General features: G+C 44.6%; 4 protein-coding genes across 6 annotated transcripts in view; 2 read left to right on the forward strand and 2 right to left on the reverse strand.

The window, feature by feature from the left end:
- Pino (protein pinocchio) overlaps nt 1–3,718 on the forward strand; it is a 43,818-nt gene extending 40,100 nt beyond the window's left edge. For all 3 annotated transcript variants that reach the window (XM_011144581.3, XM_019842220.2, XM_011144588.3), the window contains 2 exons: nt 994–1,123; nt 1,768–3,718. In XM_011144581.3, coding sequence (XP_011142883.2) covers nt 994–1,123; nt 1,768–1,878 — 241 coding nt within the window. In that variant the 3' untranslated portion in view covers nt 1,879–3,718. The remainder of the gene's footprint in view (nt 1–993; nt 1,124–1,767) is intronic.
- A 1,124-nt stretch (nt 3,719–4,842) lies between these two features.
- SdhA (succinate dehydrogenase, subunit A (flavoprotein)) lies at nt 4,843–15,509 on the reverse strand. Its single transcript, XM_011144600.3, has 9 exons — nt 15,263–15,509; nt 11,889–12,315; nt 9,717–10,115; nt 8,885–9,053; nt 8,639–8,805; nt 7,900–8,126; nt 7,670–7,814; nt 7,277–7,581; nt 4,843–7,119 (listed from the first exon to the last, which is right to left on the reverse strand). Exons 1-9 carry the CDS (start codon nt 15,326–15,328, stop codon nt 7,033–7,035), a joined length of 1,992 nt encoding a protein of 663 aa, XP_011142902.1. The 5' UTR covers nt 15,329–15,509; the 3' UTR covers nt 4,843–7,032.
- Nucleotides 10,555–11,763, forward strand: LOC109504005 (non-histone chromosomal protein 6). Its single transcript, XM_025306176.1, has 4 exons — nt 10,555–10,800; nt 10,893–11,001; nt 11,067–11,282; nt 11,398–11,763. Exons 1-4 carry the CDS (start codon nt 10,673–10,675, stop codon nt 11,503–11,505), a joined length of 561 nt encoding a protein of 186 aa, XP_025161961.1. The 5' UTR covers nt 10,555–10,672; the 3' UTR covers nt 11,506–11,763.
- A 1,117-nt stretch (nt 15,510–16,626) lies between the features above and the next one.
- LOC105185352 (succinate dehydrogenase [ubiquinone] flavoprotein subunit, mitochondrial) lies at nt 16,627–21,073 on the reverse strand. The gene is made up of 10 exons (XM_025306172.1): nt 20,649–21,073; nt 20,140–20,426; nt 19,640–19,778; nt 19,398–19,566; nt 18,969–19,164; nt 18,644–18,841; nt 18,214–18,408; nt 17,851–17,994; nt 17,274–17,384; nt 16,627–17,117 (listed from the first exon to the last, which is right to left on the reverse strand). Exons 1-10 carry the CDS (start codon nt 20,749–20,751, stop codon nt 17,031–17,033), a joined length of 1,629 nt encoding a protein of 542 aa, XP_025161957.1. The 5' UTR covers nt 20,752–21,073; the 3' UTR covers nt 16,627–17,030.
- Between the last annotated feature and the right edge of the window lie 107 nt (nt 21,074–21,180).

Genomic DNA, 21,180 nt, shown 5'->3' on the forward strand with positions numbered 1-21,180 from the left:
GCGCGCGCGCGCGACAGATAACACCTTCGAAGTAGGCATTGACTCGGTCGTTTTACCAAGTGCAAAATGCGGAGCGTTCGGGAGAGGACGATCTTTTTCCCCCCCGCGCTGTCTCGAGGTCGACGAGCGAGCGAGCGAGCCAGCGAGCCAGCGCGAATCGTCCTCACGCGGCGATGTTAATTCGCTCGCCGTTAGAAACGCCTTATCGATATACATGGGATGCTGAAATAAGGCTAGCAGGCATATCCAGTGTTTATCTGGCGGCGTTTGACGCGGTTAAATCGATGCCCTACATTCGGTACGCAAGAAGGCGCGCAGCCTTGAGCGAACATTTCGCGACGCACGTTTGTCGTATCGCGTGGATCATCGCGATTATGAATCAGTCGGATAACGTATGCAACGTGGAGAAATTAAGTTCAATAGTTCAAGAGCTCTGAGCTGCGCGAGACAATATTTCCAGCGAACAGGGGATCATCTCTTCGCTCTTCCTGTTGTCGTCCGCCGGGTCTCGTTACGTCTCACCGTGCCATGATTCCAGTCTCGGGAATCACTGTGTATGCTCCTAAACGCAAGTAGAATAAAAAATCATGATGACATCAAAATGACAAGAAAATGACTGAATCATGATGATGATGAGAGAAAGAGTTTTCCTCATCATTTTGATGTCATCGTGATTTTCTGTTCTATACCTGGGGAGAACGTTGTTTTATAAATACTCGCTGATTATTGCAACGATACGATCTCGCGCGAAGTCGTAATAAGTGCGCAAGGCGACGTCGCAAACAGACCGGGGAAGCTTTCCTCGAGAAAACTGCGTTCTCGTCGGCGCTTTTTACGCGAGTGTTGTGTCAGGCGGCTTCCGCGTTTCCCGCCTGGCCGAGTCGCAGCTGGCATAACGCGCGCGCGCGCGCGAAATAAATTCGCGACGATCATTTACTATATTGTTTGTTTGTTGCTTTGTTACTATATTATTGTTTTGTTTCTTTCACGCAGATGCGGAGTGTCGTGGAGCGAGGAGCATGTCTCTTTGGACTGCAGCGAGTGCGGCGGCTATTCCCTGCAACGGCCGTGTCCGCTCTGCGACGGTCGCTGCCACACCGCGTGGAAGCGCGACCTCACCATGGTAAATGTCCGCCCTGACCCCTGTGAACGGATAAAACGCTCGAGATCGGGCCGAGACGTTAACCTCCGATCGTAGCAGCCGTAGCAGCTTGCCGCCGTAGCGGCGAGCCGCGCGCGTTTCTCGACCTTCTCTCGCTCTCATTAAGTCATCGATTAAATAATATATTATTTACACACTCGCTTTATCGTCGTGCGAAATAAATTGGATTTCGGTCGATCTTGCGCGGCGGGCGGCGAGTCGCGAGGAGCGGGGAGAATCCGCAGCGTGTGCCTTTACTCCGCTCGTTACGATCGTTGAAAGCGGAATTGAGAATTTATTTATGGAAATTGAGGAATTAACGGGAACACTTGCGGAATATTCGTCGCGAGGGTCGTCGCGAGAGCCCGAGCGATCGATCGAGGGCTGAGAGAGCAGAGCGGTGTAGCGCCGCATTGGTTACAAAGCGGTTGATAGCAGTATTATATGTCGGCGCGTATAATTAACAATTTTGCTGCTGAAACGTGTGTTTCTGTCACATCAGGTGATCATCGAGATTATATCGTGATGACGTGATCCTATGGAGGAAATTTCGGAGCGTGAGAGTAATTGTGCGCAGGCGAAATCGGGCGAGTCTTTCACCGTGGCTTTTTCCCCGTGTGTTACAGTCGCATGCAAGCGGCAAGGCGAGATGGATCGGTGAGTGCGGCCTGAGCTGCGGACCCTCGTTGGAGGAATCGCTCGTGCCCGCGTTGGAGAAATTGCGAGCTACCTCGTGAACGGCGTCGTCGACGGCCGGCCCCCAAGCCACCGACACAATGCACAAGACTTAATCCATCACTCCATCTAGCGTCACCCACCATCATCGCGTGTGAGAGGAACAGAGAGAGAGAGAAAGAGAGAGAGAGAGAGAGAGAGAGAGAGAGAGAGAGAGAGAGAGAGAGAGAGAGAGAGAGAGAAAGCGAGAACGTGTGAATGCAGATCGTGCGTGATATGGATTATGTTCCTGAGGAGAGGGCGGCTGACGAGAGAAAGAAAGAGAGAGAGAGAGAGAGAGAGAGAGAGAGAGACGAGCGGGAACAAAGCAAAAAGAACTCCAGCTCCCGTGACTGTTCTCTCTCTCTCTTTCTCCCTCTCTCCCGAAGATACAAAACCGGACCCGGTTTAGTTTCTCGGCATCGGAGACCACCGTCGTCGTCGTTGTTGTCGTCGTCGTCATCGTCGTCATCGCCTTCCCGGCGAAAGCACAATGCTGCACGGCAGAGCTGACTTCTACGTCGCTGCGAACTGATTGAAAGCGTCGCGCGGACCACCAGAGCGAAGAGATTACTACCACCGTGCCATCCGATTCTCGAATGGAGCTTGCGATCTGAACTTTCTTCATTCGCTGCCCGGGTTGAAAATCACAAGCAAGGCCACCTGGATCGATCGCCGAATCTTCCTTCGGCGGTCCCTTGATCGTCGATGATTCCTTGGCTGGAGCCCCACCACCAGCTGTCCCTCTTTCGTCGCCGCGTAATCTTCTTTCTTCAGACACGCACCATTATATTATCGCACATCTGTTAGATCGGGAAAAAAGGCTACTGTTTCCTTTGAGAGACAGCTTCTTCTGCACGACGCTGAGATCGCGAGATACTTTTCAATTCACCAAACCGTCTCTAAAAAAAAGTTGAGGAGCCTTTTCACTCGCGAATACACGCAGACGGCGTCTGAATAGAGGTTCGAGACTCTGTCCTTTAGAATTGTAGATTCTAAACCGAGTTCTAAACAGTTCAACGGCGAACGAAAGAGACACGTTGGCGCGTGTGTACGTGTAGCGTTGATGAGAAGTCGGCTAGGCGTGGAACCGTGTATGTACGGGACACACTCGAATAATTCCGTCTGGGTGCGTCTCGCATTTATCCGGCTTGCTGTATATATAAATAACGTTCGAGAGGTCACGCGAACAGTTAGCGCAATTTTCATCGTTGTTCGCGAGACAGTTTTTAATTTCCGGACTTGAGCGTGTAGCACTCTCCGAGCGACCGTGATTCGCTCGCTCGCTTAATTGCGGTGTAATTTTGCGAACACTCCACCGCGCTATACTCATCGAAGACTCGTTGCGAATATACCTTGACGATTTTTTACACAGACGGAAATCGTTCAGTACTCTGCATTTTCCCTTTTATGTTTCTCTTCATTATTTCCCCCTCCCCCCTCCCCCGAAGATATATTCGTCGCTCGCGCGACTCGAGCGAGCTCGATGGACGGTAGCTTTTAGAGACTTTTGATCGTTCCTACACGTAATAATATATCCTGACGAGCCGGGACTTTCATTTTACTTTTTTACGTAACGCAAGTTACAAATCTTCGGCCTCTCTTGTCGCGAAAGGAGTGCGTTTGCATTATGCGAATTTTACTAGGATAATTACTAGGCGAGAAATTAATCGCGACTTGAAGCGATCTAATGTGCGCAAAGCCGACGAGCGGTTTTCGCGCAAAAGAGCACGACGTATCGATGCTATATAGGATGAACTGTAATTTGGTATCTCACTTTAGATCGTCGCTATATCACCGACGAGAGACGATCCCGAGCTTTGCGAATGTATACGATGAGAGAGAGAGAGAGAGAGAGAGAGAGAGAGAGAGAGAGAGAGAGAGAGAGAGAGAGAGAGAGAGAGAGAGAGAGAGAGAGAGAGAGAGAGAGAGAGAGAGAGAGAGAGAGAGACAGAGACAGAGACAGAGACAGAGACAGAGACAGAGACAGAGAGAGAGAGAGAGAGAGAGAGAGAGAGAGAGAGAGAGAGAGAGAGAGAGAGAGAGAGAGAGAGAACGAAAAAAAAACAAGGAATTAGTTCAAGTTGTCTCCCCTAGCGAGAATTTGATGTTTAATAATTGTATAACGTGGTTTAACCGTCATAGTCCTAAGGATCGATAGGCAATCGGTATGTTGCGAATTCCAAGGGATCTTACCCTTATTTTGACGTGATTAAGTTATGTCGTTGGGAAATTTAGTTCTTGTAGTCATTTTTGCATGCCTTAAAATCGGAAGAAGAGTAAAAAGTTATCAACTCGTGTCGTATCCAATTTGTAATTCGAGCAAAATCTTCGCGCGTTTCCTTGGGCCTATGAAAGTTCGAAACGAGATCCGATCGTATTCATAGCATTTCTATAAGTGCGAAAAAGAAAACAAGCAAAGAAAAACGATACGTCTTGCTCGCTGAAATCGTCCGCTTTCCCGGCGGAGCTTCTTCTTGCGGAAGAAGTTCCGCCCGCGAGTGCGTTCGAATACCTCGCGCAGTTCAACGATCGAAGACTCGACGCGAGAAAGATCGCGAGTATCAAGAAAATTTTCCGGAAAATCTCATCTTTTAAAAAAAGATCTCAGACTGTTCAAGTCGATGTGTAGCTTCGCCGATAACGCTTCGTATGATGATATTATTTCACAGATTATTTCGACGGTTTTCAATATAGATTGACAGCTTCTTTCTTACAACGCGATTAGCCTGGCACAGGCTGGCGCCTCTCGCGATTGGAAATCGATGTCACGCTCGCGGGATCTTTCGCGTCGAGTCGTCCTGGAAAGCATTTAAACGTCGTGCCAACTCTCTCGGATTTGTATCGTTTTTGTAAGAAATCCCGTGCCGAAGCTTTTCTTGGCGAGAATGTAAGTAGGCGCCGCGTTGCGTCGCGGACGTTTTCGAACGTTTGTACCGACTTTCCTCGGCAGCGTATAAATATATATATATATTGTGTACACTATGTTATTTGCGAGTGCGAGTACATGCTCATCTCGAGACGCATCCTCATCGATTAAATTAAAAGAAGCCGTAACGTGTAAAGAATTTTCTGAAGTATTAGCTCACAAGCGAGAGGAGCTTTAGTTTAATGCTTTAGAAAATCGTCCTCGGTAGCAGTTTTTATTTAATCCGCGAACTTCTTATTTATGACGAATACCACTCTAGTATGGGTTTAATAAATATCTGTGAAAATTCACATCGTGCGACTTGTTATTTTTGTCGGTTCCTTCCTCCCCCCTCAAGATACTTTTTCGCCGCAAGATAATTTTTGCTCATCTCATTGATCTCTTTTGTACGATAATAAAAACTTTGTAATTCGAGTTTCTTATCTCGTAATTCATTATCGACTCGGTTTCTCAACGAGCTCCAGTGTATCTAAATCCACGTATAAAATGTGTAATCAATGCTTTATTATCGATAACTCTTCGCGATTTATGTACATTTTTACCATGCCAAACAGCACGTTCACACGACTTTTACAGACTGAGACTACAGTATTTCGTATCTCTGTGCCATGTTTCTAAGGAGAGTATAACGTTTTACTTAAATTCACTTTCTATAGAGCACATAATACATCAGTGAGACGCTGCAAGACCAACACATATGGGAACAGTTTCAATTGGTTAAACTCAAATTTTGTATGAATAAAATCATCACCCAAAACAGTGATTTTTATATCTTGGAATACATAATTATTTTTCCGAGATATATATTATAACAAATTAATAAGTTAATCTTTTTTAATGTGTAACTTATTACATGTGTATATATTTAATATAAATATGTCTATAAAAATATGTACTCAACATCAGAATTACTTGATACTGTTTCCGTGTTGTCGTCTGATAAGATATCTAAGTATTCGGCCGCAACGAAATTAACATACCGCTCCGCAATTTTTTAAAGAGTGTATGCCCATATAATCGCGTTTGCACGTAAATGACATTTATAGATGATCCAATGACTCACTCTCGAAAAATGAAGCATGAGAGACCGACCGATGAGAGATGTTCATTTCCATTGATGCAACGTCCTTCGATGCTACAAGACGAAGCTACATGACTCAGGTTTTCTTTTCTTGCGTCAACCCATTCGCAGACTGCAAGAAAATATATTGGAGCATCTAAAAAATAAACCTTTTCCACCGTTCCGCGCATTTTCCGCGGTGGTAAAAAACGCGGTGGTATTATATAAGTATCAGCGATAAACGCTAAATAACAAAATCGTATCAAACTACAGCAGTACAGTCGAAGGCTACCGTTGCGTGCAAAAACAGTGTGAAATATAAGTTTTACTTACAAATATAATTAAGAATACGAACAAATATCAATCGAAAAGAAAAATAATTTTATTACGTGCGTTTATCATGAAACGAAACACATTTAAAGACCAATGGGTTCATTCAGAAACTCTGTCTCTGCGATCGAGGTCCTAAAGTCTTTGGAAAGACCTATACTTGTTTTGTGATTCCAACAGAACGATGTCCTTCGATTAACTCCACGGCTTCGTTATCGCCGAGCGTATTGTTTCACGCGACGGTATGTACGACGCGTCATGCGTCGAAAATTTGAGCGCTGTGGGAGAGACGCGGTGTCACCAGACACGGTTGCTTTACGTTATAAAAACATCTATCCCTGAAAGGTCCACGCATATCTGAAGCTCCACCCTCCGTCGCCACAGTGCGTTCTAGTTTCGACTATTATTTCACGCAGCTGAGCATCGATCCGCTGAGTGAGGATCGTGCGTAATCACCTCTGCGCGAGGTGACCACGAAAAGATAACTTCGGCACCGGTATCCTACGAGGATCACTAATTCTGCTCGCGATTCGCGCGCAAGCGATGACAAGAATTAACTTTGGTGCACGATGAAGTTTGTGTGTGTGTGTGTGTGTACGTGTTTTTTTGTTTTGTATATGCGTATGTATGTGTGTGTATATGTATGTAAAATAAATTAAGTTTTGTTACGTAGCAGTAAGTAACAGCAGTACGAAGATCGTCGTCATTGTCGATTGACGACGACGACGACGATGATTCCGTTGCAATACATCGGTGATCATTAGGCTTACGATCGCGGGACGGTCGCGCGACCGAAATTTGCCGGCAAAATGAGAATCCTAGGATGATGGATCGATCGATTGTCCATTTGGAATTAATCTAGTAGGAACGAATCGCTGGCGGAACCGTTGCGCATTCCTGCTGGTCGAGCGTAACGTCGATTACTGGTCTGTAGTCGAGAGATACCTGAGAAAATGGTGACTCCGTTAGTGAAATCAGCTGACTTGCGGGAATCTTTTTAATTTATATATGATAAGAAGATATAAAAGGGAAATATAGGAGAAAATATGACCTAAAATGAGGAAAATGTAGAAGAAAAATATCAAAAGAGAGAAGAAAATACCTCTCCTGTCCTTGGATTGATCTTCGACAACGTATGTTTCCTCCAATGTTGATCAAGCGGTATCGGCTGCTGGTTCTCGAGCGGTTTGCTATAGTCGTACTCGTCAATTCTTTGCTTGAAATCTTCACGGGCGTGAGCGCCGCGGCTTTCTTTCCTCTGCTCTGCCCCGACGATCGTTTGCATCGCGTTGATCATGAGATTTTGCAGTTCCAGCGTCTCTATCAGATCAGAGTTCCATATCAGAGACCTGTCTGCAACCTTCAGTTCGTCGAGCTTCTTGTAGAGATCGGTCATTTTTCGACAACCTATGAAACAAATTGTGAGAAACTAACATTAAGTGGTTTTTTTTTTAATGAAACGTATCATTTTACGGAACTGAAGGTGATGTCTCACCTTCTTGTAGAGTCTCGGCCATTCTGAAGACTGCTGCGTGCGTCTGCATAGTTTTCTGCATGGTCAGCCGCAGCTCCGCGGTAGATATAGAGCCTTTAGCATTTCTCGCCCAATCTAAATTAGCTACCGTTTCCTCGCCAGCGTTCTAAATACATAATTCGTATTGGTCAAGAATAAAGAATAAACGTGTTTTTGAAAAAATAATATCTAAAATTATAGCATGTACTCACAGAGCTCAGAGGTCCGATTGCCTCGCCGGGCTTGTTCTCTTGGGCAATAGTTTTAGCGCAAGCGCGTCCAAAGACGACCAAATCCAACAAAGAGTTGGCGCCCAGTCGATTAGCGCCGTGAACGGACGCGCAGGCTGCTTCACCGCACGCGTACAATCCGGGCACTACTTTGTCCTGATTATTTTGCTTGGTCAATACTTGACCTTTGTAGTTCGTCGGTACGCCACCTGTAAATTTAGATATCACGTTATTAAAATTATTTTTCATTATACGGATTGACAAAAATTAATATTAATCTTTAATTATAAATAAATCAATTTGTTGAGTCAAAGAAATTACGATATTAGTTATAAGCTGTCGTCATAGTTATCAACCTATCAATTGTAAACTAGATGTTCAATAATATATTATTATTATCTTCATCGTCGTTATATTGTTAAAAATGACGTTAATTTTTAAAATGGCCTAATTTTTCTCATATCTCCAAATCATGTAAAATATAAAAATCAAATTGTCGACGCGAAATTATTTTTATCCATCCCCCAAAAAAACATTTTATATTCTGTTTCACGAGATTTCTCCCGCGCTTCTAGAAAGGAACTGAATCGCAATGACTCCAATAATGATGCCATTGTGAAGTATGTCGAGACGTTACATAATTCTATGAAATCGTCGCATAAATACGCAACGCGAAGGGAGGAACTCGTTACTTTCCACAAGTGAAGGATGACTTTCGTACCCATATTGTAATGGACGGTGGGCAAAACGGGAATGGGCTCCCGGGTCACGTCGACACCCGCAAAGATCATCGCTGTCTCTGAGATTCCTGGCAGCCGGGCGGCCAGTTGCTCAGGCGGCAGGTGGTGTAGCTGCAAGTAGATGTGATCCTTCTCCGGTCCAACGCCTCTAAGCAAAGAAAGGAATTATATTTATCTTGTATATATTACTACAGCTGCAAGGAACCCGAAACCGACTGATGACTCACCTGCCCTCCCTAATCTCCATAGTCATAGACCGCGATACCACGTCTCGCGATGCTAAATCCTTCGCCACCGGCGCGTAACGCTCCATGAACCTCTCGCCTTCGCTGTTTATCAGGTAGCCACCTTCGCCGCGGCTTCCTTCCGTGATCAGACATCCGGCGCCGTAGATACCTACGGGAATGTAATTTCACTTCGTATCGGGTTTCAATTGAATTGCTCGTGTATTCTCTTGAAGCATTGTTGACTAATTGCCTTTAGTATCACGTAATGTTTGTCCTCGGCCTTGTTTTGTCCAATGTCAAAAGACGAAATAGTTCGTAGACTGACCAATACTGTGTTTGAATAGCGAAATATTAACTTCTTCATGATGGGTTAGCAACACACTAAAATATTATACAACACGTTCGCCATACAATCATACATACCTACAAACCGCTATATAACATCATTATATAATAAATTGAATCACTCATTACAATCTACTTATATAATGTTAAATAGTTATATTTAACATAGTGCATATTTTATGCATATATAAAATGTATTAAATTGGCAAATTATCTTATTATTCAGCCAAATCTTTTATATATGTGCATTCTTATTTCTTTTTTTTAATACAATTGTCAAATACAATTCTATAAACCCATTCTGCAACTGTTAACGACAGTTTCGTTATCTCTGTCGCTATCTTCATGTTATTGTTGCATTATGTATATGTTTTTTTGTCATACACTTGTGCAAGAACAATGCAACAATAACGACATTGTCGTTAAAAGTTACAGAGTACTGAATACAATAATGATATTGTTTTAACGCCAGCGCGCGATCTAGTACCTGTGGGGTGAAACTGCACAAACTCCAAGTCCTGATTGGGTAGATTGGCTCTGGAGATCATGGCGGTGCCGTCTCCGGTGCAGGTGTGTGCGGACGTGCAGGAGAAGTAGGCGCGTCCATAGCCGCCAGTAGCGAGCACTGTGTTCTTGGCGTGGAAACGATGGAGCGTCCCGTCCTCCAGACAGAGCGCGATCACTCCTCGGCACTCCCCGTCTTCCATCAGCAGGTCCAGGCCGAAGTACTCGACGAAATAGTTGCAGTCGTAGCTCAGGGACTGGCCGTAGAGCGTGTGCAGCAGAGAGTGGCCGGTTCTGTCGGCCACGCAGCAACATCTGTGAGCTTGGCCGCCTTTGCCGAACTTCAACGACTGACCGCCGAAAGCACGCTGATAGATCTTGCCTGGAAATGATAAAGACGAATTAGGGCTGCGCTTCATCCATCGTTCCTCATAGACTTATAAATATAATCTGATAATATTGGACCCATTCTATTTAGCTGAAATAGTGTTACAATGGAGCTCTATTTCTTTTCTCATCAACGTTAATTTATATATTTGTTTCATCATAACGGTTAGTTTAGCTAAAAAAAAGTCTAAAGTTTGTTTTCTATTGGCTGTACTACCTACTATCTTTCCAGTTTTTTCCACTTCTTTTTTAACAAATTTCATTTGCATGTCTGCCTTTTCAAACTCCAAGAGTATATACTAATTTAATGACTAAAAACGACACCTCCAATGAATATGTTAAAGGAGCCGAGTTCAAGCCTGATAATAAGTAACAGCCTTCAATCGCATGGCAACCAAACCGCAAAATTTGTTGTTCCGTGAGATTTCGAAAATTTATATCTCCTGCGGTGGCAAATTCTCGCCTTTATCAGCAACTTTTTACTCATAATTGAGAATGCAGAAACGCATAAAATTTCGATAGGGAACGTGTATTTGGGATCATCCTTAAATCATGGAGGACAGCGATAGGCGAGAAGAAAATAACCAAGTGACAGAAGATGCAAAGGAGCAAGAAAAGAGCTCTGACGATCAGTACCAACCGATATCGCGATCCGATCGTAGATCCAAGGAAGGATCAGAGTGAGAGATATACAACAAGATAACTTAATGCAACGATAAATTATATATAACACGATAATCTTTGACAGAGGAGATTCGTATCTCGTTCGCAGGAAAAGAAGAGTATCTCGCTCGCGATCGAGATCACGAAGCAAGCCTCCGCGCCGAAGGAAACGGACGAGTGCGAACGCTTATCTGAACTTCATGCAAGATTTCAAGCAGGTAACAAGTGACAGAGATGACACGACGGAAGTCACACACGCGAGCGTTTTACTCTTGAGTTGCAGGATTATGAAAAGTTGAAGAGTCAAGATCTGTTTCGGCTCGGGGGACAAAAGTGGCGGCGAATGTCGTCCGCGGAAAAGAAGCCGTACGTGGAGGCGGCTAATCAAGTGAAGCAACAAACTCAACAAAACGGCAAAAATGAACGGCAAAATAAGTCAGTTGTCAGCGACCCTTCGAAGAAACCCGATGATCAAAAAGACCAGAAAAGGAAGGATCAGGTACATTCGCTAAACAGATTTCTGCATTCTACATTCTCATTCCTTTTTCAGAGTAAAAACAACTTCTTGAAACAGACTTCTTCGTTAAGCTTCATCAACACGTCTATAATTTCAGGAGAGAAAGCGTTCTAAAAGCAGGACGGACGATTCTTACACGGATACAGATTCAATGACCTCCGAAACGGACGCGACTAGCGAGGACGTTTCGGATTTGAGCTCTTAAACGCGACGAGTTGATGAATTCGGACCAATACACAGCAGCAACATCGAGAATCCACATATAAGCTAGCCATTTTAATTCATAGTCGCGTGATTTACAATTAATTCTCGGTCATATTGAGATTCACATCTTGGAATTCGAATAAAGTTTAAGGTCTCATCAATATTCTATGTACAACAATATGTATCATTCTAGGCGCACTTTCCGTACACTGTCTCGCACCTCTCTCTTTCTCTCTCTCTCCCTCTCTCTCTCTCTCTCTCTCCCTCTCTCTCTCTCTCTCTCTCTCTCTCTTTCCCCCCCTCTCGAGGTTGTACAGTTACTTCGTCTTGAGCGCAAAGAGTCCGTAGAGAGCGTAGACTTCCTTCTTCCCTGTCTTCACTCACCGTCGTTGGTTCGGCTGAACGGCATGCCGCAGTTCTCCAGCTCGATGACAGCTTTGGGTGCCTCGCGGGTCATGTAGTGAATAGCGTCCTGGTCGCCTAGCCAGTCCGAGCCCTTGACGGTGTCGTACATGTGCCACTGCCAGTTGTCGTCCTCCATGTTGCCCAGAGCGGCGTTGATGCCGCCTTGGGCGGCGACTGTGTGCGACCTCGTCGGGAACAGTTTGGTGACCACCGCGGTCTTGAATCCTTCAGCAACGAGGCCGTACGCTGCTCGAAGACCGGCGCCACCGGCTCCCACCACCACCGCATCGTATGTGTGGTCCACGAACGGGTACTGCTTAGAGATCGCATCGGAGATCTTCGCCGCTCGGCCGTCCGGCGTGTGATGTAGCTTACGATTGCTGAGGAGCGGCAGTCCCAACTTGTTCTGAAAGGCAGAGCCGATGTTGCAGTAACAAGGACCAGAAAATTTACTTCAAATGCCACACAAACATCCGATGTTGTATTATGATGTAAAAAATATATCATAATGTCATCACACAATAATAAAATCAAATTATATGACAACAATACGATGAATTGCAATAAAAATATGAGATAATAATATGATGTAAAGTAAAAAAGAAATATGGCGTGACAAGATCTTTGACTTCCTCGACGATCGAAGAAAATTGCTAGAATGTTTCACGTGTCGCTTCGCGGTCGCTGTTTATAAATTTCACGTTTGTGTTACCGCTGGAGTCTTCAGTCACTTTCGGTACAGCTACAGTTTCGGTATTCCAACAGCAAATGTTTGTTAGATAAGACGTCACGTGGCCGCATTGTGTTATTTATAATGAGCCGTGAACATGCGCGCACGATTGCGCATACGAGCGAACGTGTATTTCGTTATGTGCACTCGACATTCTGTTTGTACATACAATGACAGATACCGATAGTCGCGATAAATACAATTGGCTCGCAGCGAGATAAAGGAATTGTACGCGTTTTTAATCATAGCAACCGCAATCGCGAAGGAAACGCGGTGCGCTTTCGCGTCAACAAAATCTTGCGAGGTCGTCTTATCGGAATAAGTAATTAAAATTATTAATAACAAAAATGTTCACCTTTGAAATGAAGTAATACGCCTAGATAATTATACAGTGCGTGGTATATGACAGCGCAAATGTGACAGTTCGCCAATACCTCGCGACAGGCTAATAATGTGTTTCTTTTTTTGCAGAATTTGTAGACTGAACGAACAGCGGCTGTACTTTAAAGCAACGTTTTGAAGTTACTGAAGTCTACTGACTAATTGTTCGTTCGATAAATGACTTGGTGCAGGAAAAGAACTCATGTTACGCAATATCGCACACATTGTAGCATATAATATATATATATATATATAAATTATATATATGCTACAATTTTATATTATATAATATGCAATATTATATATAATACAATATATGCAACAGCTACAACATTATATATATATATATATATATATATATATATAAAATTTATATAATTATGTATAATTTATGTATAACTTATATAATTGTGCATGTACGTATATCACATGGTAAGTTACTCGGAATAATGGAAAAAATTGATATTTCAATGACATCAAGCGGCGTTTGCGTAACTGAGAAAAACTGTAATTTGCCGCGGCTTACTGTCGACCAGTTCGTAAGCGGTCTCGAAGATGAGGCGGAAATTCCTGCTTGATCCCAAGATCGCATCGTTTCTTTTTTCCAATGCCTGAATAAGGAAAAGACAAAATATCCAAAATCGTTCTATTATAATTTGAAAATAAAAATTTGACAAGTTGACCCGTTCGATTTAAACAAATGACCAAGGATAAGAAGTAAAAGCGAGAAATTTTGACTTTGCTGCAATTTTAAAGGAGATAAAAAAGAAAGAAAAAAAAAGGAAGGGATGGGTCTTCATTCTTCGAAATGTTCCTCTTCATCCACCGGGAAATATTTAATGAATACAATATTTAATGAATTGTCGCCGGTACGATCAACCGTTAAACGCGATATAACGGCGGCGCGTAACGTAAAGTGTAACGGTATTATCACGTTCTTATCTCGCTTCATGAAGTTGTCACGGCGATCTGTTATCGCGCGAATTTTGATAGAGGACGACGCTGTTGCTCCGACTGAATTGCGACGACATGTGATAAGAGTAATACGCGCGAGGAAGTTCGAGATTTTACCGCGGACAGTAGAGAACTATTGTACAATAGATTAATTAAACATCACGGAAGACTATTCACGTGACTCACACGATTTCCTCCCTTTATCCACGTCACGGCTAGAGACAGCTCGGAGCAAAGATAATTATAGTCAGTCAACCGAGCTTTGACGCAGCCTTCTCGCCTGCTATTCCCCACGTCGCGACCTTTCCTTCGAAAAAAAATTCGACGCCACGATGTGCGTATATCGCGGTATACAGCGTGCCGTAATTTCTTCCTCCTAACGGCAAATTCCGATGAAGATAGCCGCGAGAATAATTCAGCACGGGCTCTTGCGGAATTACGTCACTTCTCGTTCACCCGAGCCGGCCGACGATACATTCCAGATGCGTCGCGCATCGGCACCGGGTGATTGCTGACATCGCGACCAAAATACCGATCAGGAGCACGGCGGCGAAGAGGTGTGCGTCTCGGTTTCCACGGCAAGCGCGCCGTTGTTAAATGCTTTCGCAGCAGCTCCCCTTCGGCGGCTAACGTCTGCCGAGAGCGTATGAAACGCGTGGGAGGGAAACTGAGAGGAAAAGAAGAAGACGAAGACAAACGGAGGGATGCCGCCGTCGCCGCCGCCGCCGCCGCGCGCGTGTCCGACGACGTGTCGAGCGCGCGGGCGCAGTTTTCGCGCATTCTCGCGCGCTTCATACATACATCGTTATGTAATTGATCGGCTAGGTGCGTGCGTGCACCTAGCCACCACCGACACTCGGTGGATAAGAAATTATATAACAAGCGGTGGGCAATCGCGAGGAGGCTGCTGGCGGCGGGTCGAAATCGCAGGCTGACTTGTCAGGTGGATGAAACGCAGCAGGATGGGGCAGCAGGAGGCGCAAAAGCGTCTATTTATTTCTGGTAAGATGGCGCGAGGCCGCTCGATAGGCAGCGAGTTCCCGCTAGATCAGGTGCGCTGAAACTGGCGTGACCTCGTGGTGACGTCGCTCGCCGCGACATCCCCGTCGCGACGAGTGGAGTTTTATGGTAATGGACGGGATCTTTGCTGCGGCGACGAAGATTGTGGCGGAGGATGATCTCGGCGGGTCTCGATGCACCTGGTTCTAAGCATACGCTGGTCCAATTCTCCCTTCGAGTCGGAGGGGAGCGCGCGCGTCCCGTTAGACTCGGAGGTAACATCACTCACCAAAATCGTCGCTCCGGGTAGGCTCCTCGGCAGCAACGATGCCGACAGCTTCAGCATGCCGCTCATCTTCAATCGCGCTGCTCCACGTCCTTGTTCCTCTGTCGCAGCACGTCCCGCGAGATCGACCCTCTTCAAGTACGCCCTGTGACCAGTCGCACAAACACACTCACACGCACTGCGCGACTAACCCCCAACAACAGCAACAACGTACTCCTGACTCGGCGTCTCGGCGCTGACTGACGCGCGCGCCGGCTGCGAAGTTGCGCGCGCTCAGTGCTGCCAAGCGAGTGCGCCGAAAAGTCCCGCCGTGCTTTGAGTGTAGTTGAGTCGCGCTCGCCGCATGCGAGACGAGGCGAGCATGCGATTTCGCCCGCGAGGGAGAGAGAAGATAAGAACGGGAGTGCGAAAGTGTGCAGACGCGAGCGATATCGAGCCAATCTCGAAATCAACAATGGTCCCGCACGCTTTAACGACTCATTCGTATCATTCGCGACCAACGTCCCTTTTGGGTTTCAGCAAGAGAAAGAAGGTCGGCGGTGTGTGTGTGTGTGACAAAGAAAATTTATTGCCGCGGGTCTACGAAGTTTCGGACTGAGCGGTAGAAATAATGTTGGAACAATTAGCGCGCGTGTTATTTCGGCTTACCCGGTATAAGCTGGTATAAACGAGAGGCGGAACGCAGCATGATAGGAGCGAAGGAAAGCAAATGCGCGGCTACCTCTCACCTACGAACCGAAAAATGCGTAGGAGTGATCTCGTCGCTGCGTTTTCTCCCGTTCAACACATCGCACTTTCGTCATTGACCTATATCCGCAACTGCCGCCAAGTCATGGCTATGTTTAATATTTCACACGCGGCGAATATATTATGTGCTGAAGTTACTTAATATTTGTATCAATCTTATATCTTATCTGTACATAAGCGCGTGTATTATTTATTTGTATTATTATTTCATAAAGATTCCAAAATATTCTGTACAGAGGTGCGATTGGTGTTTTTATCACATCGTATTAGTTAAAACTTCAAGTTAAACAGACGCAATTAGCACTGAACGCGAGCTGAGACGATGCAAATTGTTAGATACATCTTTCGAATTTAGTGTACGTCTAGTAGAAAAAATAAAGTAGAAAAACAAAAGAATGATGAATTTAATACTCCGAGGAAGAATTTACTCAACATTCATCAGCGCGATTTAACGACCTCAGCAATAGCGTTATCAGTGTAGGTGAGATTAACGTATCTCTTACGAAACTGAGTAAAAGTTGCTGTATTATTGAGCCACATTGTCCGCGATTTATATCTCCTTCGAAAAGAGAGACCGATTGCACGTAATTTGGCTATTGGAGGAACAAAATATTTAGCAACATTTCTCTAAGATGCCTCTTCAAAAATTCTTCAAAACACATACATTCGATCAAATGGCACGTTTTCTTCTCATCGTACAATCGTTAATTAATGCGAGCGTAATGCAAATTAATTAAACCTGCTGATAAGCCATCGTCGACATCTGTCGCGTGCGAGGCCATCGAGAATAAGACAGACCACAAAACGTGCTTGTATAAGGTGTCTGGGAACTAAAACGCAGCATATGCGAGATTCACTGACCGGTTTTACGCGATAACGACTTTTTTCGCTCCGTTGATGCCTAGATTTTGCGTCTTTGACGTCAGACTTGACCGTAAGCATAATTAGCGATTATATTTATAATCGCATTATACTTCCGTTACATATTAATTACTCCATTTCTTGCAACTGATTTCAATCCGAGTCAATATACGCGGACCGTAGGCGGTACGTGTTGAGCCTCGGTTTCGTCCAGCGTTGTGTCGATAACGGGTCGATAAGAAATGCAAATCTATAAACAAGGTGCGATTATTAACATCGCGACATATACATATATGGCGTCAACGTCAGCACTCAACAATATTGGCAAGACACAAGCGCTTAGCTAAATGATTTATAGAAAGCGCTTAATTAATTGCCATGAAATTTCACTTAATTTGCCGCTCACCGTTCCGTCGCCCAGGGCCCATGTGAGCGTATGTTTACGCCAATGTTCTGTGAAAGGTCGTTTTTTCTGTCCCTCGAGCGGCTTCGAATAGTCGTACTCGTCGATTCTCTCCTAAAAACGAAACGAGCATTTCGTGAGACTAATTTGCTTCCCTTGATTGTAAAAATAACGGCGAAACTTTAATTACTTAAGAACTTTAAAACGATGATTTTAAGGGCTTATCAATAAACATCAATCAATAGTAACGTTACATCAATATTATAATTTCTCATTTATAAATATAAGCGTAATATAACATATGTTGCATGTAATTGTTACATCGAATAAGTAATAAATTTTATAAATGAGAAATTATAGGATTAGTGTTATACTTGAGTAGAAAATTACAATATTGATATAATATTATCTGTTAATTAGTGTTTATTGGGTAGAGCATTTAAATATTTCGAATCATATCTATTTGTATATTGATAAAAAAAAAATATATATATATATGATTATTTCTCGCTTCTGAACATGTGCAACCCGAACGTTCACAGCGAACGTTTTGAGTCTATTAAATGTAACTTTTACATACTTTGTAATCCTCCCTAGTGTGTGAGCCTCGCGATTCTTTACGATTTTCAGCTGCGTAAACGATATTCATGCAAACGAGCATCATGTTTTGCAGCTCCAAGGCCTCGACGAGCTCGGTGTTCCAAATAAGAGACTGATCCTGCACCTGAAAGATATTTAGGAGCGATTCGGACATTAGAATAAAAACGCGAACGTGAATGGAAGAGTTTCGTACATGCTTGTCACTGTCTTACGTAACGGCAGTTTACGTCACCGAATGCATAACAGCGCTTATCTGTCTCAAGTATATTACCTCTTAGTTTTCACAAAGTTTATATGACTGACCGCTATCTGTGTAACGTAAATGTGCATGTGATAGACTCACGCATAAGTCCGGTAAATCGCAAGTGTAAAATCGAGTCATTTCTCTGCATGCGCGTTGCAGTATGTCGCAAGTCCGGAATACCGCGCAATATTTCTGCATCGTACGTTGCATCTCCTCGCGCAGCTCGACTACGGGAATACAACCTTTCGCGTAACGGGTCGCGTCGAAGCGACAGATTGTCTGCTCGCCGATCTCCTGCAATGGAATTATTCGGTTAAAATTTAGATTAAAATTTTCAGCCAATAGAACGCCGATTGTTTCTGGACACTTCCGGGAAGCGATTCATGAATCTTTTTCTCCAATGTAAACTCGTGGAAAGTGAACACTTCCAAACGTTTCCAACGTAGAAAATTTTTACGAGTTCTCGCTGGAGGAAAATATTCATCATCGATCCCAGAGTACCTCTGAAATACTCCACTAATTTTTTTACCGGAGCCAAGTCCTCGTGACGTTCACCGGGTCTGCTCAGGCAGTCGATCTGATCAGCGATAGCTTTGCCAAAGACTACGACTTCCAAAAGGCTGTTAGCGCCCAGTCGATTAGCACCGTGTACGGAGGCACACGCAGTCTCTCCAGCAGCCCAGAGACCTTCAATCGGTCTGTCCTCCTCGTTCTCTCGCGTTAGCACCTGAAGATGCCAAAATGTAACTACAGTGCCGAACTAATAGCATCATAAACGTTCATTCAATTATCGCTTCTTTCGTCACGTATTAGTTTCTGTTATTGTCCATATAGCTAATGACCCCACTTTTCACCTGTGCACGCCAATTCGTAGGTATGCCTCCCATGTTGTAATGCACCGTGGGAATCACGGGGATTGGATCTTTCTTTATGTCCACTCCGGCAAACACCCAAGCGAGATGCGAGATCCCCGGTAGTCTCTGTTTTATCAGGTCAGCCGGCAGGTGACTCAATTGCAACTGTATATGGTCTTTCTTCTTTCCGCAACCTCTGCGAAAAGGTATGCCAATGTATTTCGAAAGTGTAACACATCATCAACCTTACTTCTGTTCATTCGTTTTAGATGTGTGCAAAGTCTCAGTTTCTTCTTTCCGCAAGTTCTCGCTATTTATTTTCATGATATGCCGAGACTAGAATTTTTGCACACACCTAATGGTTCTTTCAAATACTCGGTGATCTGTGATTGTAGAACGTGATCAAAAACAAGCTATGAGAAATCCCACCTTCCCTCCAATATCTCGATGGTTACGGCTCTCGACACCACGTCGCGCGAGGCTAGATCCTTGGCTACAGGCGCGTATTTCTCCATGAAGTACTCTCCATTGCAGTTCACGAGTTTGCCGCCTTCCCCTCTACTGCCTTCGGTGATGAGTATACCGCTGCCGTAGATGCCTGCATGGAAAGTCGGTCTATCAGCTAAGAACGGAGTGGCGAAGTAAAAAGCCAGATTTGTGGGTCTGTATACCGGTCGGGTGGAACTGGACGAATTCCATGTCCTGCAGCGGCAAGCCCGCTCGACAAGCAAACGCCATGCCGTCGCCAGTGCAAGTGTGCGCCGCCGTGGAGGAGAAGTAACATCTTCCGGCGCCGCCTGTTGCGATCACCTACGAAGAGAAAGAGAGAGAGAGAGAGAGAGAGAGAGAGAGAGAGAGAGAGAGAGAGAGAGAGAGAGAGAGAGAGAGAGAGAGAGAGAGAGAGAGAGAGAGAGAGAGAGAGAGAGAGAGAGAGAGAGAGAGAGAGAGAGAGAGAGAGAGAGAGAGAGAGAGAGAGAGAGAGAGAGAGAGAGAGAGAGAGAGAGAGAGAGAGAGAGGGAGAGAGAGAGAGAGAAGTAGCTATTATTTCTCTCAACATTGATCAGTTTATTTGTCCGTTAATATTAATTCGACCGAATTGATATTCGATTCGACAGAATGAAAAATATTAATTCGCCTATTAATAGATGGAATTCGGCGACAACTTTCTTACCGTATGGTGAGCCCTGAAGCGATGCAGAAGACCGGTCTCCAATTCCCACGCCAAGATACCTTTGCAGCATCGACCGTGCATGAGCAGGTCCAAAGCGAAATACTCGACGAAGTAGTGTACGTCGTAACGAAGACTCTGCCCATACAAGGTATGAAGCAGCGCGTGGCCGGTTCTGTCGGCGACGGCGCAAGTTCGATGAGCTTGTCCGCCTTTCCCGAATTTCAACGATTGCCCGCCGAAAGCCCGCTGGTAGATCTTACCCTCGTCCGTACGACTGAAAGGGCAACCTGCGAAAACAATATGCCATGGTTTGTAAAATATATCTTTAGGATCTTAATTAACCAATCAAAAGCCGCTTCTGTGAAATCTCTCCCTGAAAAGGGAAAAACTCGATTTGAATGGGCCCACATTTTCTTCACTCATCCTTCTTGAAACAAAAAGGATTCTCTAGCTTACAAGAGCCTCGTGAAAAAGCTATACAAATGTCCCTAATTTATTACTGCACTTACCATAATTCTCGAGCTCGTAAACCGCACGAGAGGCTTCCCTGGAGAGGAAGTGTATGGCGTCCTGGTCGCCCAGCCAGTCGGAGCCTTTCACGGTGTCGTACATGTGAAAGAGCCAGTTGTCTCCATTCTCATTATTTTCATCGTTCAACGCGGCATTGATGCCACCTTGGGCGGCCACGGTGTGCGATCTGGTCGGGAAGAGCTTTGTCACCACCGCCACGCGATATCCTTTGCTGCCGAGGCCGAAAGCGGCCCTCAATCCTGCACCTCCTGCACCCACTACCACTACGTCGTAGCAGTGATCTATTAAGGGATACTGCAATCAATACGAATGGATTAGCAGCTGATTAATGTGCCACACATGTAAAGCCATGACCGATCGATCAAAAGAAGTTTAATCGAAACTGAAAATTTATTATTACTGCGATTACTGGGATAAAAATTTATTACAATTAAAATTAAACATAAATTGTGCTTCTAAAGAGAGTGCTGGATGCTAATTTTTGAGTCTCACATTTTGTAAAAGTATCTC

This window comes from Harpegnathos saltator, unplaced genomic scaffold (assembly GCF_003227715.2).
Source record: "Harpegnathos saltator strain DR-91 unplaced genomic scaffold, Hsal_v8.6 scaffold758, whole genome shotgun sequence".
NCBI lineage: Eukaryota > Metazoa > Arthropoda > Insecta > Hymenoptera > Formicidae > Harpegnathos > Harpegnathos saltator.

Coding starts and splice junctions, on each gene's coding strand:
- LOC105185352 (XM_025306172.1), bottom strand. CDS start 20,751: ATGTACGACACCGTGAAAGGCTCCGACTGGCTGGGCGACCAGGACGCC. Junction 19,165..19,397: donor ATCGAGATATTGGAGGGAAG/GTGGGATTTCTC, acceptor ACCTTTTCGCAG/AGGTTGCGGAAAGAAGAAAG. Junction 17,385..17,850: donor ACACTAGGGAGGATTACAAA/GTATGTAAAAGT, acceptor TTTCGTTTTTAG/GAGAGAATCGACGAGTACGA.
- LOC109504005 (XM_025306176.1), top strand. CDS start 10,673: ATGGAGGACAGCGATAGGCGAGAAGAAAATAACCAAGTGACAGAAGAT. Junction 11,002..11,066: donor TCATGCAAGATTTCAAGCAG/GTAACAAGTGAC, acceptor CTTGAGTTGCAG/GATTATGAAAAGTTGAAGAG. Junction 11,283..11,397: donor ACCAGAAAAGGAAGGATCAG/GTACATTCGCTA, acceptor CTATAATTTCAG/GAGAGAAAGCGTTCTAAAAG.
- SdhA (XM_011144600.3), bottom strand. CDS start 15,328: ATGAGCGGCATGCTGAAGCTGTCGGCATCGTTGCTGCCGAGGAGCCTA. Junction 7,815..7,899: donor CAATCGGACCTCTGAGCTCT/GTGAGTACATGC, acceptor TTATGTATTTAG/AACGCTGGCGAGGAAACGGT. Junction 7,582..7,669: donor GGCCGAGACTCTACAAGAAG/GTGAGACATCAC, acceptor TTTGTTTCATAG/GTTGTCGAAAAATGACCGAT.